Source organism: Artemia franciscana, chromosome 15 (assembly GCF_032884065.1).
Source record: "Artemia franciscana chromosome 15, ASM3288406v1, whole genome shotgun sequence".
Taxonomy (NCBI): domain Eukaryota; kingdom Metazoa; phylum Arthropoda; class Branchiopoda; order Anostraca; family Artemiidae; genus Artemia; species Artemia franciscana.
The window spans coordinates 5,052,426-5,076,549 of NC_088877.1; the positions used below are offsets into that span (position 1 = coordinate 5,052,426).

General features: G+C 34.5%; 2 protein-coding genes across 2 annotated transcripts in view; one reads left to right on the forward strand and one right to left on the reverse strand.

The window, feature by feature from the left end:
* Positions 1–1,108: 1,108 nt before the first annotated feature.
* On the reverse strand, positions 1,109–16,370 carry LOC136035963 (U6 snRNA-associated Sm-like protein LSm7). The gene is made up of 3 exons (XM_065717855.1): positions 16,231–16,370; positions 14,305–14,482; positions 1,109–1,287 (listed from the first exon to the last, which is right to left on the reverse strand). The coding sequence occupies exons 1-3, from the start codon at positions 16,231–16,233 to the stop codon at positions 1,151–1,153; spliced, it is 318 nt and encodes a 105-aa protein (XP_065573927.1). The 5' UTR covers positions 16,234–16,370; the 3' UTR covers positions 1,109–1,150.
* The window catches only part of LOC136035962 (dolichyl-diphosphooligosaccharide--protein glycosyltransferase subunit STT3A-like), a 53,807-nt gene continuing 46,037 nt past the window's right edge, over positions 16,355–24,124 (forward strand). Inside the window, exons 1-2 of the mRNA XM_065717854.1 lie at positions 16,355–16,482; positions 23,111–23,278. Coding sequence (XP_065573926.1) covers positions 16,386–16,482; positions 23,111–23,278 — 265 coding nt within the window. The 5' untranslated portion in view covers positions 16,355–16,385. The remainder of the gene's footprint in view (positions 16,483–23,110; positions 23,279–24,124) is intronic.

Genomic DNA, 24,124 nt, shown 5'->3' on the forward strand with positions numbered 1-24,124 from the left:
GTAAAAAGAAGTTTAAATATTAATTTTTTTCTGCCTCGTTGTGACAGTGCAATCCTGAAATATCATTTAGATACCCTAAAAAAGTTAGGATTTTAAATCTGCCTCCTTATTGTTACGAAATGAAGATTTTTGCCTCCCAGTTGGCTTCTGAGGTAATACGGACAGAATCCCTCAATAAATCTGAATTTAGTTAAGAACATTTAGGCAGTATGCGTTATCACTAAAGTTTAATAGAGACCACAGAAAGCAACTGAAACTTTGTTTCAAACTTGTTTGCTGAAAGAAAGAGTCTCTACAATCAAAAACTTAAAAATAACTCAACTATTAAAAACCAATCAAAAAAATAACTTTCATCCCACCGCTAACCTGAGCAACCAGTCCCAACCCTTAATCCATCACTGCGTTAGGGAGGAGAGACGCGCCCCCCACCTGGATCCGCCAGTGACCAAAACTGCTCAATCATTTCGTTTTTTGGCATGTACTATGTAAGTTTTCAAATGACATGTACTGTCCCACAGGTGTTCCTAATAGCTGATACAACACATTCAGTTACAAATTGCACTGAGCAACAACAGGCGAACACACTCAATTAGAAAAGCAAAAAAAAAAAACAACAAAGAAGCACAGCATCCAAGGAACTAAAACTGAGAACTGAGAGGCTAACGCGAACGCTTTCTTTCACATACTCGAAAAAAAACTTATCCCTCCTCTACAGTTGATTTTAGAGCTCTAGCCAAATTCAAATACAATCTTGATATTCTTTTAGAGAAGGGGGAAAGAGGTTAAGATTATTTTCAGGAGAAAAGAGAACACACAGAAAGCGATATTCTTGCCCGTTTAGTGGAGAGCATCGACTTCAAATATCCTCCTCAAAATTCCTTTCTCAAGACAGGAATTTTGGAGGGGGCTTGGGTATATCCAAAGAAAGGAGGGGCTTGGGATCTGGACTCCTTTAAAACCTCATTGTTTTGGCTAGGCCTGCACATCTTTCTCAGCATGGCAGGAGAAGGCTGCCACATAAATGAAAGTCCGCAAGCAAGCCAACCTTACCTCATAACGTAAATTATATACCATCGTTGGAGCGACTAAACAAAATATTATTTGAAAGTTAAACAAAAATAAAAAAGCATTTATTTCGAAAACAGAAAAATCATTCAGGCTGAATAAAAGGATTTGCTATGGCTTCCATTCCTTCCATAGGACAGATTAAGCTAACTGTTGTTCCTCGACATACAACAAGCCCCAGTGATCTTGTTTCGTCTGTGATCTTATATGGATCCTCTGGGTCTGTAAACAGAAACAGATTCAAAGTTATGCAAACACACATACATAGAAATGAACATGCACAAAACATTAAATTAATTACAAACAGACGAAAAATCACTAGCACTTTGTGTCTTTATTACCAGCATTATCCAAACCAACGATGGAACATGGGGCTGCTTTTATAACATCATATGAGGCGCCATTCCGTTCAATGGCCTGATATGCCAGCAGTCAACTTTCTACCTAGTATTTTTTTCAAAATAGAATTGTTTCTGTTGATAATCCTTTAAAAGGAATAAAAAGACCTAATGGAGCTAAAACGATGTCCTTCTATTATAGAAAATTGGCATAATTTTACCAAAAGATTGCTTCAGTATCGACACTTAAAACTCAAATTTCAACAATTTTCGGCGACGGATACTATATTAGATTTCATGACAGTTATCTTTTTAAAAGATAATAAACTGAGAAACAACCTGTAAAAAGAAAACTTTTTAACGTATATAAGTATATATATATATATATATATATATATATATATATATATATATATATATATATATATATATATATATATATATATATATATATATATATATATATATATATATATATATATATATTAACCAGGGGTAGGGTCGCCCATACTAAGTATTTTCATATGTAAAAATGATGTTTTCAGACAAAATCTGCCGAAAAATTTGAAAAATGCCAAGTAGCATTGCTACTTCAATACCCCACTTTTTGCACGGCAGGCAATGATGTCCATAATTTTTTTTCGGGGAGGGGGGAGTTAAAAAGAAACTTAAAAAAAGAATCAATAATTTGTTTATATGCACTTTTGCTCCATTTTACGAGTCGGATAGGGGGGGGGGGACCCGGTAGCACACCCTGGATAGGCTATAGCCTTAAATATGATTCTTAGATATGCTTCTGATATGGGGATGCTTATGATTCTATCCCCACGGCAGGTTCGACAGAGGTGGAAAGTGGCGGCTTTAACGCATACTATCCACAGTCTGCTGATAAAAAAAAATAAATAACAAAAAAAATTATATAAACTACTACTACTAACAATTCGTCATATATTCAAGCAGTCTGAAGCAAATACGTAGCAGCCGTTTAACAGATCATCTCCACTCTGCTGCGATTCCCAGCCAAGCTAACAATATTCCCGGTGAAAAAGAGTGCTCTCCTTCCCCAGACCCACGCTCCTCTTATTCCCTTCTGACTCCTACAATTAGCAAACAAACAACTGCTCGCTTTAGTAACCGTTTTACTTTTCCTAGGTTCCCTGTTAGGAACGCTGAACGCCTGAATTTTGACAAAGTGACCGAACTAGAGGCTCTCTCCCAATTACACAAAACTGATGTAATTGCTGTAACAGAGGTCCAGGCACAGAACCCCGACATTTTAAAAAGCAATAACTGCTCCCAATTTACAAAACCTCGTCCTAATGACCACCTCCTAGGTAAAAAGGGAGGCGAAATATTATTATTTGTAGGTGACTATCTCTTCTCTAAATTAATCCATGCTCCCAACCTTTCCGATTACGATTAAATCACTTGGGTAAGTGTGAGACCAAAAGTCTTGCCTCGCCTTTTTAATTTGGTTGTTTTTTGCTGCTTTTATTATTCCCCAAATCACAACGCTGCACAAACACAGCAGTTTCTCCAGCAACGTCATAGTAGTGCCGACTTTGTCCTCTGCAAATTCCCAAACGCTGATATTTCCCTAGTAGGTGGTGCCAATGACCTAAAGTTAAATTCCCTTTGCAGTTCCCTCAATTTAAAACAAATAGTAAAATACCAACAACCAAAGGAAATACTATTCTTGATTTGATTTGCACGAATATGCACACTCTTATAGCTCACCTGTTCCTTTGCCCCCTTTAGGAGGAAGCTACAATTTTCGTTTATTAATGAAGCCTCTTTCCAAGTTTAATCATACATTTTCTGTTACCCAATTCTCTTATCGTCCAATTTCCAATGAAGGCCTCTTCGAGTTTGGATCTTGGATTACAAATGAAAAGTGACCAGCTCTTAAGGAGAATAATGACATTGATGTTAAAGTGTCTTACTTCCAAAATCTGATTAAGCCCAAAACACTTAGAATCCTTCCCTGATACAAAAGTAAAATCGTGCTCTTATGACAAACCTTAAATAACTAATCAGTTAAAAAAAGCTATTTAGGCTTAAAATTAATCTTTTTCAGAATGAAAAAACATCTGAAGCTAACTCACTGCATAAACATATAAAACAAGAAATACGTAAATCTGCTTCGGCGTATTACAGTCAAGGATTTGCTTTCTAATAATCCAAAACAGTGGTACAATAGTATAAAAAAGTTTGTGGGAAAACACATAATAGTAGATTTTCATTTACAAGAAGAGCCCCTTGTTGCAGCCAATGATCTGAATAAATTTTTTTCCTCTATAGTTCAAAGCCTCCCTCCCTTTCTTTAAATACTGATTATGATCTACACTCTCCCAATTTCCCTATTATTTTGTCCTCAGATGTTGAGGCAAAAATTAACAACATTAAAAAGTGCAGCATCTGTCCACTAGACATTCCAATTGTACTAATTAAAGCCTTTGCAGACATTCGTTCAGAACCTTTGATAGTACTTTTTAATGAAATTACTTCTACTGGTAAGTTCCTTGATTGTTGGAAACTAGGTTTTATTATTTCCATAAAAAAGAAGTGTAGTAAACAAGATTTTGCTGGTGTCGGGCCCATTACTCTTACTCCGGTATTTTCCAATTTATATGAAAGCTTTTTACCTGATTGGTTGAAAGTAAAAATAATCCCAAATGTTGACCAAAGGCAATTCGGAAATTCGTGCTCTACCTCTACCTTACACTACCTGGTTCACCTTTTGGACACTATATTTAATAAACTTGAAAAACCCAATACCTGACTCAATGATATCGCAGTTGACTTACAAAAAGCTTTTGATTTAATTAATCATAATACATTAGCTAAAAAAACTAACCAATGACTTCCTAGTTGACCCCTATTTAATAAGAATAATTTCGTCCTTCCTTTCTAATAGAATGAACCCTCTTAGGCCCAATTTTTATTTCTTACCATGATAAACAGTCTTGGTGTTGATTTCCCGGATAGATGGAAGATCGTTCACGATTTAACTCTCTTAGAAACATTTGTCAAAAAAGTAAACCAATGGACATCTTGGAGTCAATATCAGATGAAACTGTTGCTAGTCATATGAGAGTCAACCCTTTAAAGTCAACAGTTTTGACAATTATTTTCCAAAAAACTCTCCCTTCCTGTCCTATCCTCCCTGAATGATCTGTTAATACTATGAAATTAATGGGTGTTACCATCTCAAGTGACTTAAAATGGGATTGCCACGTTAATGATTTCTTGAAACGTATAAATACTGCATTTTCTCTCCTCAAACTCCTTAATAAATTTAGATGTCCTAAATCACGTTGTTTGAGGATTTCTCTCTCTTTTGTACGTCCTGCCCTCGAATACGCTTGTTCTGTTTGGCATCCTGGCATCTCAAATGAATTGTCCGACAGAATAGAGGCAGTTCAAAAAAGGTGCCTAAGAATTATCTTCAATGAGGGTAAAATGCCTTACATTTCCCTACTTCAGAGAGCAAGTCTAGTCACCCTTAAGGAATGGAGAGCATAAATTTCCTTGCGTTTTGCCCACAATGCCTTGCATAACTCTCGTACTACTTCTCTTTTCCCTATTGATCATTTACCCACCGTACTCACCCCCCACGTTTTGTTTCGAGAAAAATCCCCCTTCTTGCCTCAATAAGAGTTTCCACTGAAAGATACAGAAGAACGTTCATCCGTCACATAGTTGAAATTTTAAATCAGTAACCCCCCCTCTTCTATTTCACTTCTGACCTTGTCTTTGGCACAATCCTTTGATTAATTGTAAATATTTCATTTTAACAGCTAATTTGACTTGATTTAAAGTTTTTTTCTGTTATTTTACAGTATTTGACTTAGAATACAAATTCGGCAATATTTTCTTTTAGCCTGTGATTTTGTTTTATCCCTCACCCTTTCTGTTTTTGCCATTAATCACATAAAGTTCATTTTGTTTCTTGTAATTGGACCTTTTTTCTTTTTCATTTGCATTAAATTTTTTAGGTAATTTTTATGCTTGATTAGTGTTTCTTCTACTTTTGTTCTGCTTTTTCTTTTTAGACATAAGGAAATTCGGCTCCATTAAAGATATAATACCTTTTGGAAATAAATATTATCTTATGTTAAACACAACAGCACATACTTCTCATCCATCCCAATCTGCACAGAGCTCGACTTATTACTCCCCCCATGAAGTTCCTATTTCCTTTGAATACTTTCTTATGATTTCTTTTTACTGCATTCAAGGACGTCCTGCTATTTTTGGCCAAGATGGACAGCCAAAAACCACAATTTTTGGTTGCCTATCATCTGCACAACATGACCTTACAACCTTTATGTTTCTTTTATTATTATCCTGAAAGTAGGCTTAAATCACATTTGTTGGGCTGATTCTTTGACATACTGAAATCCAAACGAGTACCTAAAACTATCCTTAGACAATTAGCGGCTAGCACACTAGACATGAAATCCTTCGTTCATGAGGACAGGGATTCGAGTCCTGGTTTTGCTGGTTATTTGGTTTGAAGCGAGGGTCAAGGACATAACCCTGTAAGCTCAGTCAAAGTCTACCCAGCTCTAAGTAGGTACCTGGAGAAATCTGAGGAAGGTAAACAGGAAGGGTTGTTATCCTCCATCCTCAGAACGTGCCAAGATAAGATCTGTTTAGCCTCTGACCGATTGTATTATTAGTAAACAAGATAGGATGACCGTTTCTGAAAAGTATATCACAGACAAAATTTTATTCTTCTGGTTTAAAAAAATTTTTCTGACAGAATCTTTGTATACATAGAAACAATGTCAAAGCAACTTACAATCGTGTTTCAGGAAATATTTGTATTTTTAAGTTTATTCAATAGATGTAATAGAGCAAAGGTTTATTTATGTTACATAGCCATTTTCTATAATTTGAAGTGGATGCCTTTGTACAGGCTACAATAAACCTTAAGGGGATACCTTTTTATGTAGCTTAATCTGTTCAGCCATAAAACAACTGGCAAAAGCTACCACAAAGGAGGAAGATGGACTTAAGAGGCTTTCTAGATCACTTTAACACATATAAAAAAAAAACTGGCAGTTTATTCTAGAAACTGAAAATGCAACTAAAATACATTTTTTATATATGTAAATTATTTGAAGCAGTGATAAGCTAGGTTTTACTGCTGAAGCTCACACAAAATAACAGATACCCCCATTTTAAACCTAATCACTCCCCGCGAGTTCAAAGAGGTGTTGTAACTCTTCTCCTGGGTGCTATCCTAAATATTTTATAAGACCCTTATAACCAAGAAGGATTAAATCTTATTTGAAAATAAGCCTTTTGGACGTGATTACCATATCTCATTTATCAATAATATAACTAGTCACAGGCTGAACAGAAATTCCCTTAAAGTAAGAGACCTTTCATCCTTTGTTGTTTCTAATGAGCCTTCACATTAGTTTCCATAACGAAAATTACAACAAAGAGGAGTATATTAAATACCACGTTGCTGTGACAATTATTATATAGGTAGAACCCATTAAAACATGGAAAAACTTCTACAACAAAACAGGGATAGCATAACAAAGGCTCTAAATTCTACTAGTATTTCTATTTCTTCTTTTTCAGCTCTTAGCAACCATATTTTCAAAACCCCAGCCATTCAATATTTTTGAAGACACAACTCCAATCAGTAATGATCTAGGTACTAAACAAATTGTTCGAGAGGCTGAAATTAAACTTAAGTTAAGCAACAGCATTTCTTTGAATAGAGACTTATGCGAATACATAGTTAATACATTATACTCAAAATTACAATGAGCCTGTGTTAAGAAGACCTAGAAGGCTAGCTACCAAAAAAGCAAGATATGCTTTAAAAACTTACTCCAAATGTTTTTTTTTTTCTGGACGAATTACCTCATTTAGCATTCGTAGCTGAAATATACTTCCATGCATGATATTGGGAATGTTTCATAGTTAGTTTTCGTTTCATTTTTCTCGTTTTTTTATCATAAATTCTTAAGTTATACCTACTTATATTGCTGAAGACGGCTTTTAACATGAAGCCGAGATATTTAATTAATTTCTTGTACATTTCACTGTCTTTAGAATTCCTCAATGAATGATTTTCATCCCTGCTATAGCATTAGCCCAACAAATTCAATATCTCAATGATTTTACCAGCCATTCTTTATTAGTTGTCAAAATATGTTTTTCCTACAAATGCTAAAACTTCGACAAAGGGATAGGCAATGTCTTTAGAACAATATTTTCAGAAACAGGATAACAAAATTGGGAAATAGCAAACTGCTAATATACTCAAAGAAAGGTATGATAAATTCAGCCATAAAAAAAATATTTCAAGTGATTCAGATGAGCTCTCGAATAATTCTATAAGATTGTACTACCCTAAACACGAATATTTAGGTCTCTTGGGTCGTTTTATACAAAGACAACTTGCCTATGACAGCTGTTAAGTTACAGACACTAACAATAACTGACAAGCCATAATAATATGTGAACATTTCTTTTAGAGGTTTTACGAGTTCAGGGTGCTAAAATAGGCTTGAAAATTAATGTTAAGAAGACTAAGTCACTAAGGTTAGGAATAAGTGAAGATGAACAGGTGACCTTAGGTAACGAAAAGATTGATCAGGTTGGGAGCTTCAGTTACCTTGGTAGTATTATTAGTAAAGATGGTGGGAGCAGTGAAGATGTTAAAAGTAGAATAGCTAAAGCTCAGGGTGTTTTTTCACAGTTAAAAAAAGTTTGGAAGAATAGAAAGATAAGCCTACAAACCAAGATTAGAATATTGGAAGCTACAGTGATGACAGTGGTCAAATATGGCTCTGAAGCATGGACACTCCGAAAAGCAGATGAAAATTTACTAGATGTTTTCCAGAGAAATTGCCTACGGATTGTTCTGGGTACCCGGCTGACTGACCGTATTTCAAACAGTAGGCTGTACGAAAAGTGTGGTTCAATCCCGCTTTCTGGGGCTATAATGAAAGAAAGGTTGAGATGGCTAGGCCACGTTCTACGGATGAAGGATGACAGATTACCGAAGATTGTCCTTTTTGGCCAACCGTCTGGGGCTACACGGAAAGCAGGTCGTCCTTGTCTGGGTTGGGAGGATGTCATAAATAAGGATTTAAAGGAAATGGGAACTTCCTGGGAGGGTGTAAAGAGGGAGGCTTTAAATAGATTAGGTTGGAGGAGGAGCGTGCGTAGCTGTGTTGGCCTCAGGCGGCTTGGTGCTGCAGTGAGTTATTAGTAGTAGTAGTAGTAGTATTTCTTGTAGTATCTGGTGTGAGATGCAAAACCACAAGATTGTGGACTAGAATTCATTCTAAAACCGTAGTAAGAACACACATTTTTACTAGCGCTAGGTTTTGTAGTCCACAGTGAAAATGGAAGTAAACTGCATAATAAAACTGTTTTTATATTTGACAACTTTTACTGGAAACATTCAAATAGAGCCTACGTTTAGCTCAGGATGATAGCTAATAATGTTCAAAAGATTGTAATTAAGAAAAAGTTTTAGGACAAATAAAAGTATATGCCTTTTTGAAAAATGTTATAGATTTTCTTTGTCCTATTAATCAAGTTCCATTAACTTACAGCCTTTCTGGAAAATTTACTTGTGCTTGAGATTCTTTGGCCAAGGATACATGTTCTGGAAGTTTAAAGCCGATTGGAAAGTACTAGAATACCTTTAAGTCTAAGTTAGACTGGACAGGGCGGGTTTTATTATCATAAAAATGTTATTAGTCTAGTAATTATGTTTGTTCGGTTTCAGCTGGCTTGAAGTCTGGTAACTCCTATTGATCTGGGCCAATTAAAAATTTTCTAAGTCTAGTGCATGCTCTGCAATATTGAAGTAAATCGGCCATCAAACATATACTCAATTAACCACACTAGCTGGTTTCAACTAGTTTCAAATAGTTCTAGTTTGGTAACTTCTTTTGATCTGGGTTGATTAAAAATATGCCAATTGTTGAACCTCCTCTGCAACGTTTAAGCAAATCAGCCACCAAAAATATGCTCAATTAACTACACCCTTTTGGGAGAAGCTACTCTCTTTTTTACCCAAATGTGCTCCAGTGGGCTGATCAAATTATTCCAACTCTTGTGGCTCCTTTTAGCTTTGGATGATTGAAAATACTCCAAGTTTGGTAACTCCTTTTGACCTAGGCTGATCAAAAATATCACATAATCCCTTCAGTTTGACAGGTTGATAATATTCCGAGTCTGGTAACTCCTGCGGGTCTCAGCTGTTAATATTTTGCTTTTTATGTTTCATACATATTGGGCATAAAAAACCCTCTCATACGTTTATTCTTCTTGTTGAAATCAGAACCAAAAACCAAGCTTGGTAGTCAAGTCAAGTGCCTAGACGACAAAAAAAAAACTATTTTTAGATAATTCAGTCACAACTAAGTACAGGAAGGCAAGGGAGGGTGCCAGAACTCCTAGATTAATAATCTTTGTATGATTCTAACTCAAACAAGTCACAATATACCCACCTTTTCTACTAGGGCCCATCTATAAAAACAGTTATTTTTTCAATTATTTGTTGAATAGTTAAGCAGCTTTGCCCTTGAGGTTGTGCAAGCCTTGTCATCCACAGAGGCATATTTAAAGGACAATCCGGCAATTCTGAGCAATTATATATCTCTTAATTTCACTTAGATGCCACAAGAGGTGTATAGGGTGTCCATGCACACACAGAATACAGAAAATTTGGGGAATCATAACTTCAACTTGTACCTCCAATTTCGCCTCTTTAACTTTCTTGTGAAATTTGTGTTTAATACGGTGGAATAAACCCACCTTGCTGTTCAGAAAACAATTTTATTGGTCTACTTTTAGGAAAAATAACTTTTTTTGTGCATTGGGCTCTTAGCCCAAGGACTTGCTGACTTTTGTTTCAAACCTACAGGAGAAAGCTTTTTAGCCCACTTTAAACAGATCCGTTTGAGAGATCCCTGAAAGTTAACAAGAGCTAAGAGCTCATATGGCTCTTGTGACAAGGTCGGAAGAGCCAAGAGCTCATATGGTATGAGCTCTACCAAAATTCTAAGAATCAATAGATTGATTTAAAAAGAAAATCAGAGGCTTAATGCTGGTCTGGACTTAAAATAAGAGCTTTGCAACACGAGGTCCTAATATTAAAATTCATTAAGATCCAATCACCCATTTGTAAGTTAAAAATACCTCATTTTTTCTAATTTTTCCTCTCTCTTCAGCCCCCCAGATGGTCGAATCGGGGAAAACGACTTTATCAAGTTAATTTGTGCAGGTCCCTGACACAACTACCAATTTTCATCATCCTTGCTTGCCCAGAAGCACTGAACTCGCCAAAGCACTGGTCCCCCCAAAAAAAAATCCCCAAAGAGAGCGGATCCATTCCATTTACGTCAATCACCTATCTACGACATTTACTTATTCTACCCACCAAGTTTCATCCCAATCCCTCCACTCTAAGCGTTTTCCAAGATTTAAGGTTTCCCCTCCAACTCCGCCCAATGTGACCAGATCGGGTCGAAATTTAAAATAAGAGCTCTGAGACACGATATCCTTCTAAATATCAAATTTCATTATGATCCAATAACCCATTCTTACATTAAAAATACCTCAATTTTCCTAATTTTTCCAAATTAACAACCCCCAGCTCCCCCAAAGAGAATGGATCTGTTCCAATTATCTCAATCACGTATTTATAACTTGTGCTTATTCTTCCCATCAAGTTTCATCCCGATCTCTCCACTCTAAGCGTTTTCCAAGATTTCCAGTTTCCAAGATTTCTGTTTCCCCCCTCCAACCCTCTTATGTCCCCGGTTCCGATTCGAATTGAAAATGGAACATCTGAGACATAAGATTCTTCTATATATCAAGTTTCATTAAGATCCGATCACCCATTCATAAGATACCTCAATTTTCATGCTTTCCAAGAATTCCGGCTTCCTCATCCAACTCCTCCCAATGTCACCAAATTTGGTCGGGATTTAAAATGAGAGTTCTAAAGCACAAGATCCTTCTAAATATCAGATTTCATTAAGATCTGCTCACCTGTTCATAAGTTACAAATACCTCATTTTTCTATTTTTCCGAATTACTCCCCCCCCCCAACTCAACCAAAAAGAGCCGATCCAGGTCCGGTTATATCAGTCACGTATCTTGGACTTGTGCTTATTCTTCCCACCAAGTTTCATCCTGATCTCTCCACTTTAAGCATTTTCCAAAATTTCCGCCACCCCCCAAATAACACTGGATCCAGTCGGGATTTAAAATAAGAGATCTGAGTTACAAGGTCCTACTAAATATGAAATTTCATTAAGATCTGATCACTCCTTCATAAGTTAAAAATACATCATTTTTTCTAATTTTTCAGAAGTAACCCCCCCAACTCCTCAAGAGAAAGCGGATCCGTTCCAGTTATGTCAATCATGTATCTAGGGCTTGTGCTTATTTTTTCAACCAAGTTTCATCCCAGTCCCTCCACTCTAAGCATTTTCCACGATTTTAGGTCCCCCCAACTCCTCCAATGTCACCAGATCCGGTCGGGATTTAAAATAAGAATTCTGAGACACGATATCCTCCTAAACATCAAATTTCATTAAGATCCGATCACCCATTTGTAAGTTAGAAATACCTCATTTTTTCTAATTTTTCCAATTTAACCATCCCCCCCAGATGGTCGAATCGAGAAAACGACAATTTCTAATTTAATTTGGTCTGGTTCTTGATATGCCCACCATATTTCATCGTCCTAGCTTACCTGGAAGTGCCTAAACTAGCAAAGCCAGGACAGTCAGACCAACCAACAGAATTTACAATTACTATATGTCACTTGGTAGATACCAAGTGACATAAAAACTATACAGACAGCCAATATCAAAAAGTCATCTGCAAATAATGGAATTTGCATAAATAGGGCCTTAACAATAGTGTCCCATGGTCATATCATCCTAAAGTCATCTATATTGGACTCCCATCTTTTCTGAGCAAAATTGTGATCTAAAACATTAACCTAGTGCCATTGGGAGATTGGGGTGGGCATGAAGGATGGGAAGAGCCAAAAAGGACGCAGGCAAGACTGGTTGCCCTTCAATCAATCATTCAATCTGAACTCCATTTCATGTTACTTCAACCAACAAGTGAAATGGGGTGTGGGGGGCAGCCATCCAGTTCTTTTGCCCACCTTTCCTGATTACCTCTCATCAGATTTCCCCAGAGATCAATTTAGAGCTTGGTCAACTCTGAGTAGGTTTACAGATTCACACTACTGACTTCTATCACAAAAAAACAATTGCCAATACTAGGACTTGAACCCCCATTCTGAAGGGCATATGATGGCAAACTCAGATAGCAACTTGGCTAGAAAAGCTCAAAAAGAGTACTAGAACTTTCAATTTCCTTTTAAATTGAAAAAAATAATGCATTGAGGACACACTGTTCTTTTTATGCCAAAATTAATGTCTTTACCATCTTCCTATTCCTATTATTTTACATAATACAGTGCAAATTAAAATGACTATGATTGGTCTTTGCTGATGCTTTGAAGTAAATCAGAACAAAATATTTTTTTTATCCCTCTCCTGCTATTGCATTTTTGAATTGTGTACTATAGCGTAGATTTCTTCAGATCTTTTGAGAATAGGCACCTTTTTGGCTTTCAATTTTCAATTTAGTAGAATATAAAAATCATAATATAATTTTGAAATAAACTGCTTTGAACACCCTTGGGTGAGATTAGTCATGGTAAGGGTGGTAAAGGAGGAGTCTTTGTGGCAGCAGTAGTGGAAATGTTAGTTGTTTCATGAGTAGTTGTATAGTAGGAAATATGTTAACATAGCAGCCATAGTAATGATAGCACTTATTGTATGCATTGTCATTATTAGAGTAACTGTGGGATTAGCCATGGTACTAGAACATAGTAGGTCTGCATGGTTTCTGAATATTTAAAATCTCATTTTTATTGGTTGTATAGTTTCTGCAAAGCTAAGATTCTAAAATTACAAATTGTAACTTAATTTGTTAATACAGTTTATTTAATTAATAACATTTATTTTCAATGAGCAATATTTAATTATTGGGATTGTTTTGTTAATTAATATGAGCTGAAAATAGTGTAACATTCCATACAAATACAAAGCAGATGGAGCTTGGGCCTCAGGGCTTCATTTTGGGTTCCCAATATACTATCTAAATTTTTGATTTAGATTTCACCTGGATTTTATTATTATTAGACTTAAAATGTTAGATTTCAACACTTCCACCTTTTCACACAAGATTCTATGAAAATTATAAATTATATAAATATATAATATATTTATATATATATAAATATATATTTATATTAATATATATATATATATATATATTTATAATAAATAAATATTATTTAAATATATATTTATATAAATATAAATTATAAATTCATAAATTATATTTGAAGCTTCTAATTTATTTTAGCATGTTCAAATTGCATAATTTGAAACCCTTTCACCTGGGGATACATGCATCATGTTGTTCCAAGAGGCATACCTTTTAGACTGTTCTGGTTAGAATGATTATCATGAAATTAGGTCAGATACCATGTTGTGTCATAAGAATGTCAAAGTGCATAAAAAAGAGCTAGGTGCCTTCCAATTGATTTTAACCCTTAAAAAGGGCACTAAATCTCAGAATACATAGTAGAAAGGGTCCTCTATCAACTTGTGACAAATTTCTATATGACAGTGGAAGATTAAGTATAGGTGACAAGCCTGCAGAGTGCAATATTGACACAATAGACATAAAATAAATATATATTATCTTTAAGGCCCACAAGCTAAGGTATTACTTTAGTTCAAAAGGCATTAGTATATATATATATATATATATATATATATATATATATGTCAACATGTGTAAAGATTCAAACCTCTGAGGAATTCAATGGTGTTATCTAGTACCAGATTTAAGAGAGGGTCAAATCCTTTCAAAATACCAGAAGCTTCTCTCCCACCAATAAATTTCACTCTGATTTGTTTGTCCATCAGCCTTCCAAGATCAAGGATGCTTTCTTTCTTCTTCTTTTCTTTAATATCAACTACTGTTGCCTAGAGAATTGAAAAAAAACAAAACAGAATTATAATTGCAACTTAAATTTCACAGGAGATTTGAATAGGCCAATGAAGCTATGTTCTGAAAAGCTATGGCCTGAATCATTGATAAAACTTTAAAACATTATCCTAGTCAGTAAACAGTAGAGCTAAGCTCTCCTATGGAATTTATTATATAATTTACTTATTTTTCTCTCCAGCCACTTTTGTGATGCCACTACAGAAGTGATGATTGTAAAAACTTGGGAGGGTGTTCATTCATTTGTACTGGAAATTCAAGCACTCCCTTTTAAGGGTTAGATGTTATTGGAAGGTAACAAGTGCCCAAATCCTGTACTTTTCACCTCTGGGCACCCCTGTAATCCCACCTGGTGGGTTAAACTAAAACAAATCAATTGATCAATATTGCTCAGAATAATACAAAGGTCAAACAAATATCACTCTGTGGTTGACACAATCTATGCAGCCCCAGGAGAGTGGTCGTAATAAGGCAAACTCCTCATTGTTTACAAACCAAATTTACAATAGAAAAAGGCAGAGACTTGAATAAAGCAGATTGGCAACTGTATTTACCAGAGCTCACTTTTCTTTTGTCTATAATCAAAGTTAAATTTAATTTCCAGGGTACAAGTCTATTATCCTTTCAACCTTAAGTTACACCTAATATATAGCCTATTAGACCCACAGCCTGATTGTGCTATGTCTGAAAAATGTTGAAGAAGTGATTGTCCCACTTTGTTGTTTAAGGCCCAATTTGAAAATCTCACCTAACTAGGTTAAAAAACAAGCCTATAAAAAAAATCACACAATATTGTGGCTTGGAATTTGGATACTGCATAGCCTTCTAAAGAGGTACGTGTTTCACATAAAAAGATAAAGTTAAAATTTCAGCATCATCTTAAAGAAAGCACAAGCAGAGAACTTTAATAGGTCTTACACATTTAGCCAAGGCTACACCTTCAGGTAGGCTAGGGAGGGAAGTAAAGAATCTGAAAAGCTTGCAAAATTTTTGGTAAAATTCTAGTTAATTGACTTCTTATTATCTCGGAAAGGGCTTAGGTTAGGAAAATGAAACTTTCAGGGATGGGTCTACAGGCTAAAGTGTGTCCTGGGAAGGTATTTTAAAGTACCCATCTCCACTCCTTCTCCCTCTAGAGGGCCCTGAAATTTGCCTACATGACAGGTCTACACCTATAGAAATTTTGACAAAACAACATTTTACCTTAATTTTCAGTTAGTACTTGCCTTTTCTCAGTCTTTAGTTCTGAAAATACAATTCCTGTTATTTGAGTAGAATTTTGAGCCATATCAATCTTTTCTTTTTAAATTTAGGAAATGTATTTGCATATCTTTAAAACCTTATAAAATGGAATTGAGCAAAGTTATGAAGCTGGAAACAATTTTGTTGGACTTCAATTAAGCAGAAGATCTATTTTGGAAGGTTTCACTTTTATAACACACATATTTTTAAAGGTCATCAAAGGTCATGGCCCTCTAGAGGGAGAAGGAGTGGAGGTAGTTGCTTCAAAATACCTTCCCGGGACATACTTTAGTCTGTAGATTCATCCCTGAAAGTTTCATTTTCCTAACCTAAACCCTTTCTGAGATAGCAAGAAGTCAATTAACTAGAATTTTACCAAATTTTCTTATGGATGGTTCAAGGGCATCCTAACTACCAACTTCAGGGCTAGCTAAATCTTGTTGAGAATAAGCCTTTAACCTAGAATGTTAGGCCTATTACTAACCATTGTACTATTAACTGAACCAAACAATCAATCAAGAGCACAAGCCTCGTTTTCGGACAATGTACATCCACCACGACACGGATTGTGTAGTGTTTAAATAACCGGGTAAGTAAACAAACGCAGTTCTTGTAAAAGAAAAGATTAATGACCGGCTTATGATGGATCTTTTTGGAGTTAGTTTTAGAGGGTTCAGCAATGAAAAACAGAAATCCTTACTGGTTCTAGTGACTCTCACCATATCTTGTGTCCTTTGTAAGAAGTTCCAACATTTCTTATGTATTTCCAGTCTATGTTTGCATTAAAGTCTGCACTATAGCTGAGCTTGCTTAAACCTCTAGAAAAATCCTGCTGGAGCTGCATCTTCAAAATTCTAGTTGTTCCTAAGTCAATATTCATGGCTATGGAATCTTGAGTAAGAAAAAACTAGGCTGTCAAATTGTCTGATTCACTTACTAATGAGATAGCTAAAAAAGAAAGGAACATTCATTTAGAATCAGGATCTCATCTTGAACCCACATAGCCTATACTATTTATGGTAAAATTCTAGTTAATTGACTTCCAGGGATGAATCTACTGACTAAAGTATGTCCCGGGAAGGTATTTTGAAGCAACCACCTCCACTCCTTCTCCCTCTAGAGGGCCCTGACCTTTAAAAATATGTGTGTTATAAAAGTGAAACCTTGCAAAATAGATCTTCTTCTTAATTAAAGTACAACAAAATTGTTGTCAGCTTCATAACTTTGCTCAATTCTATTTTATAAGGTTTTAAAGATATGCAAATACATTTCCTAAATTTTGAAAAAAAAAACATTGATATCACTCAAAATTCTACTCAAATAACAGGAATTGCCTTTTCAGAACTAAAGGCAGAGAAAAAGCAACTAGTAAAAGAAAATTAAGGTAAAATGTTGTTTGTCAAAATTTCAACAGCTATAGACCTGTTATGTAGGCAAATTTTAGGGCCCTCTAGAGGGAGAAGGAGTGGAGGTTGGTACTTAACAACAACACCTTCCCAGGACATACTTTAGCCTGTAGACCCATCCTTGAAAGTTTCATTTTCCTAACCTAAACCCTTTCTGAGATAGCAAGAAGTCAATTCAACTAGAATTTTACCCTATTTATTTACATTGGAAATGAACTATAGGTAAAATTCTAGTTTAGTGACTTTTGGCTCTCTCAGAAAGGGGATAGGTTAGGGAAAATGAAACTTTCAGGGATGGGTCTAAGGGCTAAAGTAGGTCCCAGGAAGGTATTTTGAAGTACTTACCTCCACTCCCTTTCCCTCTAGAGGGTCCTGACCTTTAAAAATATGTGTGCTATAAAAGTAAAACCTTGCAAAATAGATCTTCTGCTTGAATGATGTTCAACAAAATTGTTTTCAGCTTCACAACTTTGCTCAGTTGCAATTTATAGGCCTAATGCTTTAAAGATATGCAAATACATTTTCTAAATTTTGAAAAAAAAATCATTAATATGGCTCAGAATTCTACTCAAATAACAGGAATTGCATTTTGAGAACTAAAGGCAGAAAAAAACAACTGGTAACCAAAAATTAAGACAAAAGGTTTTTTGTCAAAAATTTCAACCTGTCATGTAGGCAAATTTCAGGGCCCTCTAGAGAGAGAAGGAGTGGAGGTGGGTACCTTGAAATACCTTCCCAGAATACATTTTAGCCTATAGACCCATCTCTGAAAGTTTCATTTTCAACTTAACCCCTTTCCAAGATAGCCAAAAGTCACCAAGCCAAATAGATGTGTAAATAAATATAGCCTAATTTTAGTTATATTCATAGGCTACACGAAATTTTCAACAGTTTTACACAGCAATGGAAAATTTGTTACACTTATGCAGTTCAAGGTGGGGTGAGGGTAAAGTTTATTTATGACAAAAATAGATCTTAGGGTAAGACCCCCAGTACCAACCAGTGCCTAATCTTTGACAATTTACTATGGGCTTACTTGGCTATATAGACAACATACTCCTAATCTTCAACATAGGTTGTTAGTTAGAACTAACCATAGGATTGGCTGACTAGAATATTATAAAACATGGGGTCTTTCAAAATTTGCATTTAGACAAAAGTTAGCCTACCTTGATACTCTGTTTTATTTAAATACAATTATTATGCTTCACAGCACTTGTCTTCAATTTAGTCTTTTCAAGATTAACTGGATTTGTCATTAAGATGTGTTGTTCTTGTTATATGATCCTGTGTCAAAGATTAGACTGCTTTCTCTTTAGGTTCAAGCTTTAAATTTTTGGCCAAGATAAGGTTCTACTGTTGTATATCTGTATATTTGAAATTGTGGGTTTTGTGTAGGCCTATGGTTAAAATATTCAAGAAATCACACACTTGTTAGAAATGCTTTTACATATCCAATGGTGATAAAATCCAATTTTAGGTGGTATGATAAAGATTTTAAAATGATTTGGATTCAGGATCAAATTCTGAAGATATGTCTTTTTCTTAGCTCTCTCATGAGTGAGTTAATCAGAAATTTTACTAGCAGGCCTGGGGTTTTTCAGATATATGCTTATTTTGGCAAATAGGTACAAGATTCCATAAATAAGATAGAGACAAATTGAGTACAATACATAATGTGCTTTTTTATGCTAAATATATAGGTTAGAAGATTCCATTTCCAACATAGAGACAAGGTAAATTCACTTCTAGATGCCCTTTTTTTGTGCTTTTTCAAATATGCTTATCGATTTACTTGCAAATGCACCCCCTCCTGATGTTTGCATATATAACCTTAGTAATATAATTCTCAGTTACATCAATGCAGTCATATAGCAGAAATGTACAGTTTAGGGGTTGCTTGATATCTTTAAAAATTGTTGAGTTAAGGGAATGAAACTTTCAGGATTAAACCCAGGATCAAAAATATATATTGGGAAGATATTTTCCAGCTACTACTTTTACCCCTCTCTGACTTCTAGGACTTAAAAGATTGCATACATGACAGGCTTTATACCATATCTATCTGAATTCTGACAAAAAAAAAAAAAAAATCAGTTTTCAATGTCTTTTCACTGCTTTTAGTTTTTGAAATAAAATCCCTGTTATTTCAGTAGAATTTAAGGGCATGAAGAATTTTTCCTAAATTTCAGAAATAGATCTACAGTCCTTTAAAACCTTCTACATCAGGGACTGAGTAAAGGCATAAGACTTAACACAGTTTCCTTGGTATTTTTGGTTGGTATGAGTTGAAGATCAATTTTGCAAGGTTTCACTTTTGTAACAAAGGCTTTGAAGGTTATCAAAGTGTGAAGGCATGCAGAACAAAACAGAAGCCACTTAGTGTGTAGTGTTACTGCTAAATTACCATTTATGAGGCTTAGGTTATGATAATGAAACTTTCAGAAAATTTTAGGGGGATGTCAAACTAAATCAAAACACACTTTATGCATGCTGGCTGTTGAAATCAGCAATATCCTGGGAATTTTCTTAGTTTTAAGTTGAAACTTTCAGGACATGCTAAGGAGGATTTTAGATAGTAACAAAGACCACAAGAGATCTAAAACAAAATGGTAAAATTACTCCACAATTATATAATAAATTTTTCCCCTGTGGCAGCTTTTGTCCAAAGTTTTATGATCTACCAAAATTACATAAGCAAGGCATTCCTTTAAGGTCCATTGTAGCTTGTATGAAAACCCTTGCCTCCAACATTGGAAAATGGTTATGCACAGCCTTCAAACCTTTGCTGTTAACTAAATTGAAATATAATATGTCAGTTCAAGTTATTAAAAGCATAGAACAGCTTAGAGCATTAAGTTGAAACTTTCAGTCCATGTTGAGGGTGATGTTGAAGTAAACAAAATGTACTATGTGTTACCTTACTATGTAAAGGTACTATGGATATTGAGGAAACGTTTCAGGAATCACTGAGGAGAATGTTGAATGAAATTAAAAAATAATATGTATATACAGGCTTTCAAAAGCGTATTTATCTAAAGAACAGCTTAAAGTATTTGGCCAAAAGTTTCAGGACATGTTGAGGGGTATGTTAAACTAAATAGAAATGCATTTCTGTGCATATAAGCAGTAATAGTAGCATTACTACTATTTTTATGGTTTTACAGTATAATATAATAAATGGTTTTATTGGTGTTATGTTTGATTGTAAATCGAAACCCTCTTTGTACAGTTGGGCTATCAAAAGGGAGTATCAGGAAATATCTCCATAAAAGCTTAAGATATTGAGTTAAAACTGTACATTCTTGAAGAGGGAACATTAAATTAGACCAAAAATGCACAATGTATATACTATTGCTGCATCTATTACTAATACAATTACTACTATCACTAAAACTGCTCCCAAGTGTTCCTCCTATTAATTCTGCCAATATGACTAATGCTATTGCTAATGCCAAAGGTTTTAGTTTAAATGTTCAAATGGAAACTTCTTGGGAGAATGTAAAGAGAGAGGCTTCGAATAGATTGAGATGGAAGAGGAGCATGCATTGCTGTGTTGGTATTACTTCAGTTCAAAAGGCATTAGTATATATATATATATAATATATATATATATATATATAATATATATATATATATATATATATATATATATATATATATATATATATATATATATATATATATATATGTCAACATGTGTAAAGATTCAAACCTCTGAGGAATTCAATGGTGTTATCTAGTACCAGATTTAAGAGAGGGTCAAATCCTTTCAAAATACCAGAAGCTTCTCTCCCACCAATAAATTTCACTCTGATTTGTTTGTCCATCAGCCTTCCAAGATCAAGGATGCTTTCTTTCTTCTTCTTTTCTTTAATGTCAACTACTGTTGCCTAGAGAATTGAAAAAAAAAAAAAAACAGAATTATAATTGCAACTTAAATTTCACAGGAGATTTGAATAGGCCAATGAAGCTATGTTCTGAAAAGCTATGGCCTGAATCATTGATAAAACTTTAAAACATTATCCTAGTCAGCAAACAGTACAGATAAGGCCTAAGGTGACTAGGTGCTGCAATGAGTTATTAGTAGTAGTCAGAGTTTCTAAACCAGAAAATGGAAAGTTCTTCTTGTCAGTCCAAAATCTTTGTTACTGTAAAAAACCAACATGTTTCCTTACAAGCATTTTCAATATTGCTGGACCTATTAAGGCAAATCTAGCAATTAGAGTCAGAAGTGTCTAGAAGACTGATATTTCAACTGTAAGAAAGGTAAAAACCTACTTATTCTCTTTGGCACTGAAAAGAACATGGACAGTGTACACTCATAAAAAATGAATAGAGATACTTAAAAAAATATTCCTCATTTCCATCAGCTATAGTTGCTGCTTTGGCTTCTTTATTTTTTTTTTTTTTTTTAAGAAGACTTCAGGCAGAAGCGACAACCAAGCTTCTAGCTTTGCTCTCTTCAAGCCAAGATTGGCCTGTGGTATAGATATCAAAGTGTCAGTTTTCAGACTAATCCTTTTTTCTGGCTTTATATTTTTCACAATGCTAAAAATGCACCTGACAATCCCAAGCTTTATAAGTATTGCACAACATTTGACACATTAAAAAAACAAAAAGCACCAATTGCTATTTTTATGTCACCAATATGTTCCACATGTCTGGTGGCACCAAAGGGAAGGAAGGTGGGAAGGGGTATTTGCTTCTTCTAGATTATGAAAATTCTATTTTATATTTCTATTGAAAAATTTCTTTTTTGTATTTCTACTGCAAAAAATATACTGGTCAGTTTCTCTACAATACACCCCACCCCCTAATGACCCAGGTATATAGGCTACCTAGGATATAGGACCTAGGAAAGAGTTTATATTTGGAAAGAGTGTAAGACAAGGAATTTCATAATACATATTTGTATTAGCATGATCCATTCAGATGTGGTTAATTATTACACTTTTATCGCTTACTCCCCCCCCCCCAAAAAAAAAACATCTTATATTTTTGTGAATTGGCATCACTGTCTCCCCTCCAAAATGTCAAGGGTTCATCATTATTCATCTGTTTCCTGCACATTTTCCTAAGTATATTTTTAAGATAAATTTGTTTTTAGGCTACATCCATACACCACAGGCCTGTCAAAAGTTAATTTAAGTTGTCATCTAAACTTAAGTATCAAAAACACTTTAATTCTTCATATTTGTCATCCAATAAATGAGAATATTATCCTTAGCTTCATGCATACAATTAAGCAATGCACGCCATTATAATTGAAGATCCTATGAATGCATCATAATGTTAATACAACCTATTTATGATTGAGCAAATGTTTATACTGATAATTTGACTAGGATGGAAATTATTGATATTCTTATGGAAAATAAATTGTTCAGAAAAGGAGCAACTTGTTGATTTTTCAAAGATGTTACATAAACCTAATGTTTTTTTTTATGGCAACACAAGAAGGAACTTTTAACATAAAACAAAACAAAAAATGATAAAAACATAATGTGGGTGGTAACCCTGAAAATCTGACCAAAATCCTGAAATCCTGGTACCTAATTGTTTTTTCCTACCAAAGAGCCAAAAATCTGATCTGGTCAGAAAAATTCAACATAGTGGAAGCACTAGTAGTACTAGTAGTAGTTCATAAAATGTTGCTTATTATTTGATTTTTTTTAGCTTCATATTGTATGATTTATCATCAATATGTTAAGAAATCCTCACCTTCAAACCCTGATCAAATTTGGGTGCTATTTTTCAAATGTTTGGTTTATATATTTAGTCCTGTTTAGAATGCTTAAGTTGCAACCATAGTATAATATTGTAACTTTTATTTTAGAAACTCTCTACAAATTTGATGTTATGTCAATCTTTTAGTTATAGACTTTCATTTGCTTTTTATTTGTTGGCAGTGTTGTCATTTTTTTATTGCAAAACAAAACTGTTCTTTTTTTTCAGCCTTTGCAATTCGCCTCTTTTCTGTTCTGAGGTTTGAGAGTGTTATTCATGAGTTTGATCCATACTTCAACTATAGAACCACCAAATATCTTGCAGAAGAAGGTTTCTATAACTTCTTGAATTGGTTTGATGACAGAGCATGGTACCCTCTTGGAAGAATCATTGGGGGTAAATTTCATTTTTATATTATCTCTGTTGTAAGTAATTGTTGCCTAAAATGGTTCTATTTGTCTTATGACTATACTAATGACTGTACATGTGTCTTAATTTTATTGAAATCTTGTTGTATTATTGATTAATTCTGTTTTGTTAATTCAGAAATCAAACAAATATTGAATGCTAGCTATTTGATCTCCTATTATTAATAACAGTCCAAAGTAAGCATCAGTACTTTTTCTGTTTTGGTAATCCTGCTTCTGTTGATTCTGAACGTAGAGTTAACACATTATCCATTTTTATCTTGTCTTTTTATCTTGTCTTTTTATTATGTTTTTATTTTTCAATTATTGACACTGGTGATAGTGTTTTACTTACCAAAGTATGTCATAATATGCCACACAAATAGAGCAAGATCAAATAGTTCATGGTAACAAACTATAAGTAATTATTGACATGGCCCAATAATGACCAAAATTCTAAAAAAGGAGTTTTGACAGTAATCAAAGCATCAAAATAATTGAATTTTTATGCTGATTCCAAATCTATAAAATTCACCAAGTTCGATGTTAACCATCAAAAGCGACAAGCCTGAGAAAATTTGCTTAATTTCATTAAAGTTGGGAAACACCCCCAAAAAGTCAAGTATTTAATGAAAAATCATACCATCAGATTTAGTATATGAGAGAACCATACTAAACTACAGAGGTTTCAAGCTCCTATCTACACAAATATCAAATTTTGTTTTTGTAACTAGGCTCTGGGGATGACATGATCCCCACAATCCATGGGGAAAGTGTTATGAGCTTTGAAATTTGTCCATTATTCATATATGGAACTGTTATTGGGAAATGTGCA

Bases quoted from the DNA above. Each gene is read 5' to 3' on its own strand.
- LOC136035963 (XM_065717855.1), bottom strand. The intron at 1,288-14,304 runs GTTTGAATCTTT...TTCTGTTTACAG, and splicing joins CACCATTGAATTCCTCAGAG to ACCCAGAGGATCCATATAAG.